This window comes from Vigna unguiculata, chromosome 5 (genome assembly GCF_004118075.2).
Source record: "Vigna unguiculata cultivar IT97K-499-35 chromosome 5, ASM411807v1, whole genome shotgun sequence".
Taxonomy (NCBI): domain Eukaryota; kingdom Viridiplantae; phylum Streptophyta; class Magnoliopsida; order Fabales; family Fabaceae; genus Vigna; species Vigna unguiculata.
This window is the reverse complement of record NC_040283.1, coordinates 9,055,332-9,067,829: the sequence shown is the minus strand read 5'-3', so window position 1 is coordinate 9,067,829 and position 12,498 is coordinate 9,055,332. Positions and strand designations below refer to the sequence as shown.

Sequence of the window (12,498 nt, the reverse complement as noted above, 5' to 3'; positions counted from 1 at the left end):
AAGTCATGAAACTTTCTAATGGAATGGATTTTGGATTAAATTTCATCCTCAAACTTATGATCTTTTAGAGTTGAAGTATGATCAATGATTGTTTATATATATATATATATATATATATATATATATATATATATATATATATATATATATATATATATATATATATATATTTCACTCTATTTATTTTTATTTTTTATATTTAATATCTCTATACACTGAACCCTAATGCAATTTTTTAGCAAATTTGAGGAATTTCGCATTGAGAAACTTTTAAGAAGAAAATTAGATATCACCATATAAATTGAATTTATTTTTGGAATAAACAAGTGAAGAGGGAGTGGATAATTGAACTTATTAGAAGAAGAAAAAATATCAAATGAAAGAAAAGATAAGAGGTCATTATTATAATTACAAAATGATATTCAGTTTCTGTAAGTTAAGTTAATATCATCTTTTAGGAAAAAGGAATAGTAATAAATTTTTAAAAATCTTCATTTAATGTATCATAACTTGTTCAACCAAGAAAATGTCATAAATTATTGTGATACAGATATAAAATAAGAAAATAACTTCATAATAAAATCTTTAGTAGAAGAATTACACGATTTTGTGTTGAAGGGGACTTTTCGGTCCTCACAGTGGATGTCAATGTTTCGATTCTGATCCAAGTTCGTCTGACAATCATCGTTAGAACAACTACCGCGTTCCCGAGGTTATCCGACCCAAGTTTGTCCGGCAACCATCGTTAGGAATAGCTACTGCGTTCCCGAGGTACTGTCCGCTTTGGAGCAGCGTGAAGCTCCATTACACTTTTGTCCTTAAAAAGCGTATCGGAGGATGGAGGAAGGGATGGGTATTTAAACTACATTTGACCTCGACTCTAAACGATGTGAAACTTATTAGTGTACCACAACAATAACTAACAGTACAATTTGTAAAAAATGGGTTAATAATATGAATATTTTGACTGAAGTTACCTATAAAGAAATCAAAGAAATTGTCAAGAGACAATGGATCTGTTGTACTTAATTAAAGTTTTGAGACATAATATAACTGGCTATAGTATTTTAGGTTAAACTTGTGTATTAAGTTCTAATATTCGATATATTTTTTTTGGTCAAAAAGTTGAGTTATAGGAAAGGTAGTCATCACGGATCCTGTGAACATAATAAAGTTATTGTTGACAGAGAAATTTATGTTATGAGTTTCTTATTTGAATATAATGAACTACAATGTAATACTTACATTTTTAGAGATTCTGAAGAATTAAAATTTTGAATCCCCTCTCTTCCAATACTTAAGTCCTATTTTTTAAAAATGCTTTTAGAATTTTAAAATATAATAATTTGAAAATTTTGAAGAAAAAAAATAATTGGAAAGTTTCTTTTTGAAACTTTTATAAGAGAAAAAAAATTATTAAAAGAAGAAAGCGGATAGTTTAGTGAAGTGAATTAGAAGATAAATTCATGAAGAGAAGGAAAAAGATAAAACGTTGACACAATTAACTAGAGAATATACCCTTATGAAGTTCTAACATCAATTAAGGAAAATAATTGATTAAAAATTACAAAATGAAATTAACCTTATTAAATAAATCATAAATAATTTTGTGGATAAAAAAAAGTAAGTTTCATTAGAAAACAAAAGAAGAATTACAAAAATAAACTAAATTTCACAAATAAACTCTCAGTAAATCACTTTTAATGTTTACTGAAAACTCTCATTATTTTGCACTATCATTTTCATGAATAATTGATCTTCTTGTAACCTTTGATTTTTTGATGTGACTATTCAACCTATTAATTAAAAAGATAATAAAGATTTTAAAAAAATCTATAACATTATATTGATCCTAAAATTATATCAATTTATCCCCGGTCAATTTAAATAAGGGTTAAGTATGTTTTTAGTCCCTGAACTTTAACTCAAAATTGGAATTCGTCCCTGGTCGAAACTTTGATAAATTTTGGTCCCTAAACTTTAAAAATGAATTAATATAGTCATTTTAACCCAATTTTGTGAACTTCTTTTTTAGGTTTCAAACGCATTTCTCAGTAAATATTGAGCCGAGAATGTGTCAAACAGAATAAACAACTCCAATATTAACATGAAATACATTCCATCTGTTGAAAAAGAGTCAACATAATTGGGTTAAAAGGACTATATTCATTCATTTTTAAAGTTTAGGGACCAAAATTTATCATAGTTTCAACCAGGGACGAATTCCAATTTTTGATCAAAGTTCAGGGACTAAAAACATACTTAACCCTTTAAATAATTATTACTTGAACTAGAAAAAATTGAAAACCAAAGAGAGGTGGTTGCTTTTGAAAGCAACATAGGAGAATTTTTACCCTTATGATAAATGAATATAAAAATTGAAAAAAGGTTTTTACGATAACATTTGACAATGAGTAAAATATTTTCAATAATAATTACTTTTTATATTTCTAGAAGAAATAATGTGGTGTAAAAATATCATTGCTCTTATGTTATCAGGAAAGTGTCCATTGATGAATGATTACGCCACCCATTTATTGTGTGATGATTATAAGGACTCTTCTTCTCTTCCCATTTGCAAATCCACTCTTGTTGTGACCTCATCAACACAACCATGTTCACCCAATTCTTCTTCTTCTTTCTCCTCTTCACTCCCTTCATCTTCACCACACAACAAGACACCCATGATTTCGTGCGTACCTTAGACCGCAAAATGTTTGGTTTGGACCAAAACCAAGAAAAGTTCAGCCATTTCAGGTTATTAAGTTCCCAAATTGACGAGTTAATTTTTTTTGGAGGGAAAGAATCATAAAAGTGAATTATTGCATATGAATTGTTTATTTGAATCATCCCTTACACAGGTTCTATTGGCACGACGTGGTGAGTGGACGCAACCCTTCTTCCATAGAAGTAGTTTCATCAGGGTTGAAGAACTCAACGACGTCGTTTGGAGCGGTGAACATGATAGAGAACCCTTTGACACTGGAACCCCAATTGAACTCTCAGTTGGTGGGGATGGCACAGGGGTTCTATGCTTCGACGTCGCAGAGTGAGGTTACCTTGTTGATGGCCATGAACTTCGCCATCACTGAAGGGAAGTACAATGGTAGCAGCTTCACCATTCTTGGAAGGAACCCTGTTTTCAACAAGAAGAGGGAGATGCCTGTGATCGGTGGAAGTGGCCTCTTTCGATTCGCTAGGGGTTATGCTCAGCTCAGAACTCACTGGTTCTCACCCGCCACCAGGGACGCCATTGTTGAGTACACTGTTTATCTTCTGCATTATTGATATACATGATATATCATATAGTATGTTCTTGTTATAAGAATAAGTGCGACTCTAGGTTTATATGTGGTAAAAATACAAAGTTAAATATTATATATAAAAAAAAAACCTATAATTTTAATATTTTAAGTATATGGATTAGTGTCCTGTATTTTCCTGTTTAAATCACCCAATAAAAATAAACGCATCACTATCTATCATGTCGGACTTATTTAGTTTCTCTTTATATCTAAATATTTTATTGATTTTTTTTTGTTTAAATATTTTTTTTTTGTTTTCTGCTTCTGGGCAATTATTGATTTATAGACATTTACTTATGAGTTAACGTAGAAATTCAGCACCCTGCATTTAGCGAGGTAAGGAAAAAGATAGACATTTACTTGTTTAGCAAAAGAAATTTGGAATTTTTATAAAAATAGTTGTAGAATGGTTTAATAGAAAAATGTGATGTATCTAAGAAAACATATTATGCGATGTTCATATTTTGTGTTGAGTGCTGATAGGTTGATAGTATTAAAGAAAAAAAATCTTATATTATAACTGAAAACAATAGTATTTTAATTATATTTATTTTGTTTTTTTAATTTAAAATTATATATATATATATATATAATATTATTATTAAAAGAGGTTGTCGACGGATATATTTTCTTTTATCGTTAAAGTTGTATACAATTTATCTTTGTTCAAGTATATTCATATTTTTCAAATGTGGAAATATTACATTTTCGATTACAATTTAACAACTATAAATAGTATTATTTTTACTTTTTATATTTATTTTTATCAATTAAACATAATATTTTTCAATTAAAAGATTGTAAAATGAATAGAAGAAGGAAATTAGGTGTTAAATATATTTTTCTTTTTGTAATTTGTATTTGTGTTTTTAGTGGTTTATGTGAATATTAGTGGTTTATAAGTTGTATTTTTATAGTATTACTTTGAAGATAGTTATTGTAAAAATTTACAAAATGGTTTATAATTGAATATTTGCATAACATTATTTTTTTCTGGTGTGTAACTTTTTCATTCTTTTAAGTTTCTTACATAAATTTAGTAGTTTTAATCATGTAGCAATACATTATCTAGATCTATATATACAAATTTACTGTTGATAAATTTATTTATTTTTTATTTCATTATTTTAATAATTAAGAAAGAATGGAGAACCCAATGAAGTATATGTTGGCAGCTTGTGGTGGTTGATTGTGCAACTCAATTCATTATGAGTGTTTCTCCGATTAAAAGTAGTTATCATTTCTTCTCTTGCATTTTTGAAACATCTAACTTTATGCAATCAAGATAAACCTCGAAGTTTGCCGTGATAAAGTTTACTAGATGCGGTTAATAATTCAAGTGTGAATTTAAGTCCCACATTGATCAGAAATGAAAAAGTAGAGTACTATATAAGAATTAAGTTTGATCAATTAAAAAGTATATTATTTTTATGTATTAAATTACTAAATTACAATTAGTGATTCAAATTAAGTTTATAAGTGTTGATTTAAGTTACATAATCGCTGTATTTTTAATCTTTCTAAAGAAATAATACAAAAATTATAATTTTTTAAATTATAATTTTTTAATTTTAATTTTAATATTTTATGCATATGATATAAAAAATAAAATAAAAATTTCGAATTAATGAAGTGTATGAGGGGAATTAAGATAATTGGTGGTGAATTCACTTGTTTTCTTGCTGATATGTAAAATTAAATAAGTTTTATTTTATTTTAAGATATGTACAAACTTTAGCATGTAATTTGACAATTTGATTTAAAATATTTTCAAATTGATTTTTTAAATCTTTATTAGATCAAATACTTACTACAAAGTAAAGAATTATAATTAGACATAACTCTTTTACTTAAAAGTGAGAGTTGTTTCACGTGATTTTCACCATAGACCTATTCTTCGTTTATAGAATTTTCTTTACGGATTCTTCCTCCATTATTCGTTTGAAGGAGATGATTCATTCTTATGACCTTTCTCAAAGCAGTTTGCTCAACAAAATTTGATCTTTTATATACAAGAACGGTGAAAACTATATATGTAAAATTTTAGGATGAAGTGTTTCTATACTTTGATCTTTTATTTCTAAATAATAGGTCCCTCGTTATGAATGACTAATCCTTTTCTTCCTCATGTAAATAGACATGATATGCTAAACTTTTCATTATATATATTGAAAAATCTCTATTCAAATCATTCTTTAGTTTTGATTATTGAAAACAACGTTAAATATTTTTATGGTTGAAAGTTCTTAACAGTCAGGTAAAGATTCAGTTTAATTTATGAAAGGATTGATTGATTAAATAACATTATTGTAACTTCTAAATTAATGAACTAATTTAGAGTGGTTTTGTTTGTTAAACATGAAAATATGAGAAATTAATTTTTTATACGTGCAAAATTACATGTTTGTAAAGTAGATGAAATATTTACCAATTTAGTTTTTTTTTTTGTTAAACATGAAATTTTGAGAACTTAATTTTTTATAAGTTCAAGATTACATGTTTGTAAAGTAGATGAAACATTTAACAATTTAGTTTTGGTTTAAATAGTTATTTGGTCCTTATTTTGGTTAAATTTTTTTAATTTGGTCCTACTTTAGGATTTTTATTCAATATTTGGTCATAAATTTCAAGAATATCATTCAATTAAGTTCTTTTACTTAATACTATTAAAATCGTTAACATAATCGTGCATACGTGTCACTTTTCCACTGACGTTGTGTCTTGTACAATGACGTGATCGTTTATTTACTGTGACACAATGACATGGTGTTTAATTAAAAGTGAATTAGGTTTACGAATAGGAGGAAATTGGAATTAGGGTTCGTCGTTGGGAGAAAAATTGGGAAGGGTTTGCTGTTGGGACGAAATTGGATTGAAATGTTTCATTGTGTGCATTGGACCTTTTTTTCAATTGGAGAAAATAGTTGCGTAAGAAGATTTAAGTTGTGAGTCATTCGTAATCCCGACATTTTCTTCTCATTGCCAAGTGGTGGTAAGAATAATGAAATATAGAAAAATCTTGAATCGAGTAATCCATTGCAAGTTTCAAGTTTCTTAAAAGACACTCATGGTTGATGAAAAGTTATGCAATGCACAAATGAATTTGAAATTGCCACTCCTTAACCAGAAATGTTAGTAACAATCAAGCTTCAAAAGATCTCAAAAGACAACCTTGCATTAGAAAATTTTCTTCCAACAGCAAACTCTCTCCAAATTTTCTCCCAACAACGAATCCTAATCCCAATTCCCTTTAATTTGTAAACCAAATTCCCTTTCAATTAAGCACCATGTCATTATGTCACATTAAATAAATGACACATCACTATATAATGTACCACGTCAATGAAACAATGACACATATATGTTAACAATTTTGACGGTAATAAGTAAAATGATTGAATTGAATGATATTTAAAAAAATTAGAATTAAATTGAAAAAAATCCTAAAATATAACTAAATTGAAAATACTTAACCAAAATTAGGACCAAATAATTATTTAAGCCTTTATTTTTTTACATTATTCTAATATTCTTTTAAATATACTTGAAAACAATATTATGAAAATATATACAAATGAGTTTCATTCTTCAATAGTTTTAATTTTGAAACTTGAATTACACTATAATAGTTTATTTGTCGAGATCAGATCATATAACGACGATTTGAGATTCATTTTGCTGTGTAGTTGAATTTCAAATCTTGAATTGTGTGAATCAAAAGGTGAGAAACTTTATCACGTCGAAAGAGCTCAAAGGGAAGGGAGGATTTTTGAACCGGTTATTAGTTTCGAATTTCCTTTGAATTGTGGTGACATGTCTGCCACCCTGGTTCTGCTTCCCTCGCTGCTGCAACAATGCACATAATCTTCGCGCCAATTCTCCGCAGGCCCAAACTCATTCCCTTCTTCCTTCAATTCTCAAACCTCTCTCCCTCTCTTTCACTTCACCAGTCCCAAAATGAACCCTCAAAACACAACATCGCCACCATTGTTCACTCCCTCTGCGACTCTCGCCAATTCTCCGAAGCGCACTATCGCTTCTCCCTCTCCCTCGCCTCCGGCTCCCTCCCCGATGAGCGCACCTGCAACGTCCTCCTCGCTCGCATGCTCGCTTCTCGAACACCTCACGCCACGTGGCGCCTCATCCAATCCCTCATTGCTTCCAAGCCCGGTTTCGTTCCCTCTTTGGTCAACTACAACCGTCTGATGGACCAGTTTTGCGGTGCCCATCAACCCCTGGACGCTCACAGGCTATTTTTTGATATGAAGAGCCGTGGGCATTGCCCAAATGTTGTCTCTTTCACCACTTTGATTAATGGGTACTGCTTGGTTCGTGGAATTCGGGACGCGCGCAAGGTGTTCGATGAAATGCTTGAGAGTGGCGTGGAGCCGAATTCGGTGACTCAGAGTGTTTTGATTTGCGGTGTTCTTCGGGAGAGAGATGTGGAAGGTGGGAGGGAGTTGATGTGCAGGTTGTGGGAGATGATGAGTGTGGAAGCTGAAGATTCTGTGAAGACCGCGGCATTTGCAAATTTGGTTGATTCTTTGTGCAGGGAGGGGTTTTTTGGTGAAGTGTTTAGGATTGCTGAGGAGTTACCCTTTGGGAGTGGTTTTTCTGAGGAGGTTGCTTATGGGCAGATGGTGGATTCACTTTGCAGAGTTGGGAGGCATAATGGGGCAGCTAGGATTGTTTACATAATGAGGAAAAGAGGGTTTGTTCCGAGTGAGGTGTCGTATAATTATGTCATTCATGGGCTTAGCAGGGATGGTGATTGTATGAGGGCTTATCAGTTGTTAGAGGAAGGAGCCGAGTTTGGGTTTATGTTATCTGAGCATACTTATAAGGTACTCGTGGAAGCTCTTTGCCAAGTGTTTGATGTGGACAAGGCGAGGGAAGTTTTGAAACTCATGCTGAGTAAGAAAGATGTTGACAAGACTAGGATTTACAACATTTACTTGAGAGCTCTTTGTCTTGTGAATGACCCAACAGAGCTTTTGAATGTACTTGTGTTTATGCTTGAGAGCCAGTGTCATGCTGACGTGATCACCCTCAACACGGTGATCAATGGTTTTTGCAAGATGGGTAGGGTTGGTGAAGCATCAAAGGTATTGCATGACATGTTAATAGGAAAATTTGCAGCACCTGATGTTGTGACCTTCACTACTTTGATTTCTGGTATGTTGGATGCTGCAAGAATCAGTGAAGCTCTTGATCTGTTTCATAAGCTGATGCCTGAAAATGGTATAAGACCTAGTGTTGTGACTTATAATGCTCTTCTCCGAGGTTTGTTCAAACTAAAGCGACCAAATGATGCATTGATGGTTCTAGATGACATGGTAAAGGATGGCATTACGGCAGATAGTACCACATATACAGTTGTGGTAGAAGGTCTATGTGAATCTGACCAAGTAGAAGAAGCAAAGAGATTTTGGCACAATATTATATGGCCTTCAGGGGTTCATGATAATTTTGTTTATGCAGCAATGCTGAAAGGGTTTTGCCGATCTGGCCATTTTAAGGAGGCTTGTCATTTTTTGTATGAATTGGTAGATTCTGGGGTCTCTCCGAATATATTTAGTTATAATATTCTGATCAACTGTGCGTGCAATCTTGGTCTGAAAAGTGAAGCTTACCAGATTGTCAGAGAGATGAAAAAGAATGGACTCACTCCTGATTCTGTGACATGGAGAATACTTGACAAGTTAAATGGCAAAGTGGGGAAGGACATTCATTCTGAAGATCCTACCATGTCAACATTTTATGAGGAATGACATGAAGTCAGGATTGAAGTAAATGAAATTTGGTTTGTGCTTTAAAATGTTAACAAAAAATTGTGGTTTGATTCAAAGCGTCTAAAGCATGCATAAACAGGAGCTTTGAAGTTTGCACAACATCAATGGGGAGCATTAAACTAGGAGAACCGATGGTAAAATTCTGGATTTTCTCCATATAAACACGTATCTGGGTTATAAACCCTGCTTCAGCTGATATGCGTTATACGATGATATTTGATCTTGAACGGAGATGAGAGTTTGTGAGTTTTGAGATAAATTTTGTGATTTATGAAGCCACTGGAAGGGCTGTGACTTAAGCGAAAGAAAAGCAAGGAGAGCAGATTTACACACAGTCAGCATTGCATTGGATTGCATGTATCAAACACTAGTTTATGTACAAAAGGCACACAGACAAGCTCCAATAATGAAGCCATGAGATGAAATCTTCTACCGCGAGTTCAATCCATTAACCACTTGAAATAACTAGCGACTATTATTATGTACGAAAAGAAGGGTACAATAGGATTCTGATTATTTTTTTAAATTTTGGTGAAGAATTTTTTAGATGTATGTAGTTGAAAAGTGAGAGGTAGAAATATTTACATAGGAATATTTGAAAGTGAACCACTGCCTTCTCTGAGCAATTGAGACAAAAATTTAGATGTTATTTTCAGCCTTACTCTATGCAATTGAAACGAAAATATAATTATTTATAGGACATGAATTATTCGGTCTGTGGATAAATTTAGGTGAATTATTTGGATTTGATTCATATTGAGTAACTTTTTTTAAAATATTTTAATTTTAATTTTAAATGCATAAGTTAAATCTATTAAATTCTATCAAAAGAAATCAAGTATGTGATTTTAATAATTGTTTTTATAACGAATTATAAATTTATATAACTTACTATTATATTAAAACAATCATCGTATAAAAAATAAAATTGAAAATATAAATATTAAAGCATACTTTTTTGGAAAAATTCACAAAAATTTGGATATTCTATTTGAACTTCATTATTATTATTATTATTGTCTATTTTATTTCTCTAGTTTTTTTTTTCTTATGCCTAATTGAAAGGACGTTTCAAAATAAATTTTCTAGAATGAAAGGAATCATGTTTTTATTTATTTATTGTTAGAAACTGATTAAGAAGCTGAGACAATGATAAAGAAAATTATATCCATTTTAGACCATCTGCTATCCCTTTTCTTTTTTCTTTGCCAATATTTATAACCTTAGAACTGATAAAAACATTGGCTTTTGTTTTTCATAGATGCGTTTAGTTCATAAAGCAAATTATTTACCTCAATCCCAATTTCACAAATTACCAATCACCAATCTATATCTTTCTATTAAATCATCCAGACAAGATAAAACACATATTCAATATAGGTGTTTTCTATCGTTTTAGTTTCTTTTCAATCACTTCAACCAAACAATCTTCAATTATATATATCCATGTATTACAGCTAGGTGTGACAGCGAAGAAAGTCCAGTCAAATGTTCGCACTTGCTTGAAAAGCATTTCAACTCTGAAGCTGATAACTTTTTTTCACTTTTTTATCACGAACATTCTGCACTTGAAGACTTGCACATTGCAAAATCATTACTATTTGCTTCTAAATTTTTTGAAACGAAATCATTTAAGCCATTACAAAAGGGTTGTGTACTTCCCCTTTAGCTTGTAGCCATGTTCAGGATTTTTCCCAGGAATTTGGGATATTACTGACCTTTCAATGCTTCAGTTCAGACATTTGAAACCAGTTTATGATTCTGCAGAAGGTGTAGTAGTAGTAGTAGTCCTTGTTGCTACACGTTTCTAAGTTTAGTGGCTATGATGGGGACACAAAATGCTGGTCTTGGAACTTGGTATAAGAGTATTGAACAGGTTGTCTCTGAATAAGGCAGTACCAGTACTCTCCACTCTCACGGTACTCTTACCTCCCCACAATAAAAGCCATTACCTCAACAAACTTTAACACCATTACTGCTATCTCTTCCTATGCCTTTTCTTTCAGGCAACTCTCTCAATTATTTCTTCTATCTTCCTTTATCTCTACAACACCAAACAAAACAAAACAAACCACTCTTTCTTTTCATCTTTTGTTAACAACACTAATCACTAATATTTCAGAAACCTTATTATGGTTTACCATTAACCATAATCTAGAGACACTATGTAGCACGGATACGGACACAACATTGAACACCAAATATGTTATATATATATGTACTTGACTGAATAATGTATAGAAAAAGATTTCTGTTTTTCTTTGGTGTGATTCCAAAGTTTTTAAACTCACAATTAATTTACCTGGCGTGAACTATGGTCACGGCCACAGGCACTGGACCACGCTATATTCTCAGCTTCCCACACTGGAAACTGTAGAGAGATTCGCTGTCTGAGTAATAATTACAATGTTTGTTGCTTTGGAGCGAGCAAAATCCAAAGCCTGCAAAACCTTATTCATACTTTTGGTCATGCCAAGAGTGGCTCAGTTTCCAGCACAAACAGTGGCCTTGAACTAAATTAGTAGACCTATCAAGAAGCTGGTTCTTCATGCATGCATGATTATGCAGCTGAATCAGCTTCACAATGGAGACAATGTTGGCCACATATATGATTTGCTTCTGAATACGTGACCACTCTTGGATGTGCAATAGTTTCACATGCAGAATTTGACATTTGACAATACATGCACAAAGCTCTGTGCAATCACTTTCAAGTTTTAATATTTATTAGTCTCTATATATCAATCCTTCATAAAGAAAGTCACTTGAAAGTGATTTATGCTCTGTCAAATCTTTTTTTTTAATTTAATGTTCTGCATCAGATAAATTGATTATTCATGCCATAGCATATGCATGCATTTCATCCAAACTATATGTATATGCTGACAACAATTGTTCCCTCGAACATACGACAAATATAGGTTCTCTGTCCTTTAGGATTTATGGACAAACAATGCCTGCAAAGCTTATGGACTATGGCACTGTAACGCGGTATTTGTTGGATGTTTTTGTTTAATTCAAATGATTTTAATGCTTAAAAGAAAAGAAAAAGTCAAATATAGAGGGTTACCTATGTACTAGGGCAAAAGCTCACATCGTAAAAGACATTCATGTTTTTTTGTTTGAGTTTACATGTATATATATTTTTTTTGTTTTTATTAACTAATTATGATCTATCAAATTATTATTTTCTCTATAGCATATATATATATATATATATATATATATATATATATATATATATATATATATATATATATATATATAGCTTTGCTCCTGATTTTCTGGAAATAGAAGCAAACTGTAAACAATTAACAGCAAGTTCATTCACGTGAAGAGAATTTCTTGATAAACACGTGTTTATTGTAGGCATTTTCTTAATTTAAAAGCTTGTGATAACG

The 12,498-nt window shown here is 31.3% G+C and overlaps 2 protein-coding genes across 2 annotated transcripts; both read left to right on the top strand.

The window, feature by feature from the left end:
* The first annotated feature begins 2,510 nt into the window (after positions 1–2,510).
* LOC114184027 (dirigent protein 22-like) lies at positions 2,511–3,417 on the top strand. Its single transcript, XM_028071255.1, has 2 exons — positions 2,511–2,757; positions 2,862–3,417. The coding sequence occupies exons 1-2, from the start codon at positions 2,615–2,617 to the stop codon at positions 3,286–3,288; spliced, it is 570 nt and encodes a 189-aa protein (XP_027927056.1). The 5' UTR covers positions 2,511–2,614; the 3' UTR covers positions 3,289–3,417.
* A 3,550-nt stretch (positions 3,418–6,967) lies between these two features.
* Positions 6,968–9,771, top strand: LOC114183956 (pentatricopeptide repeat-containing protein At3g18020). Its single transcript, XM_028071165.1, has one exon. It carries the CDS (start codon positions 7,160–7,162, stop codon positions 9,074–9,076), a length of 1,917 nt encoding a protein of 638 aa, XP_027926966.1. The 5' UTR covers positions 6,968–7,159; the 3' UTR covers positions 9,077–9,771.
* The last annotated feature ends 2,727 nt before the right edge of the window (positions 9,772–12,498 follow it).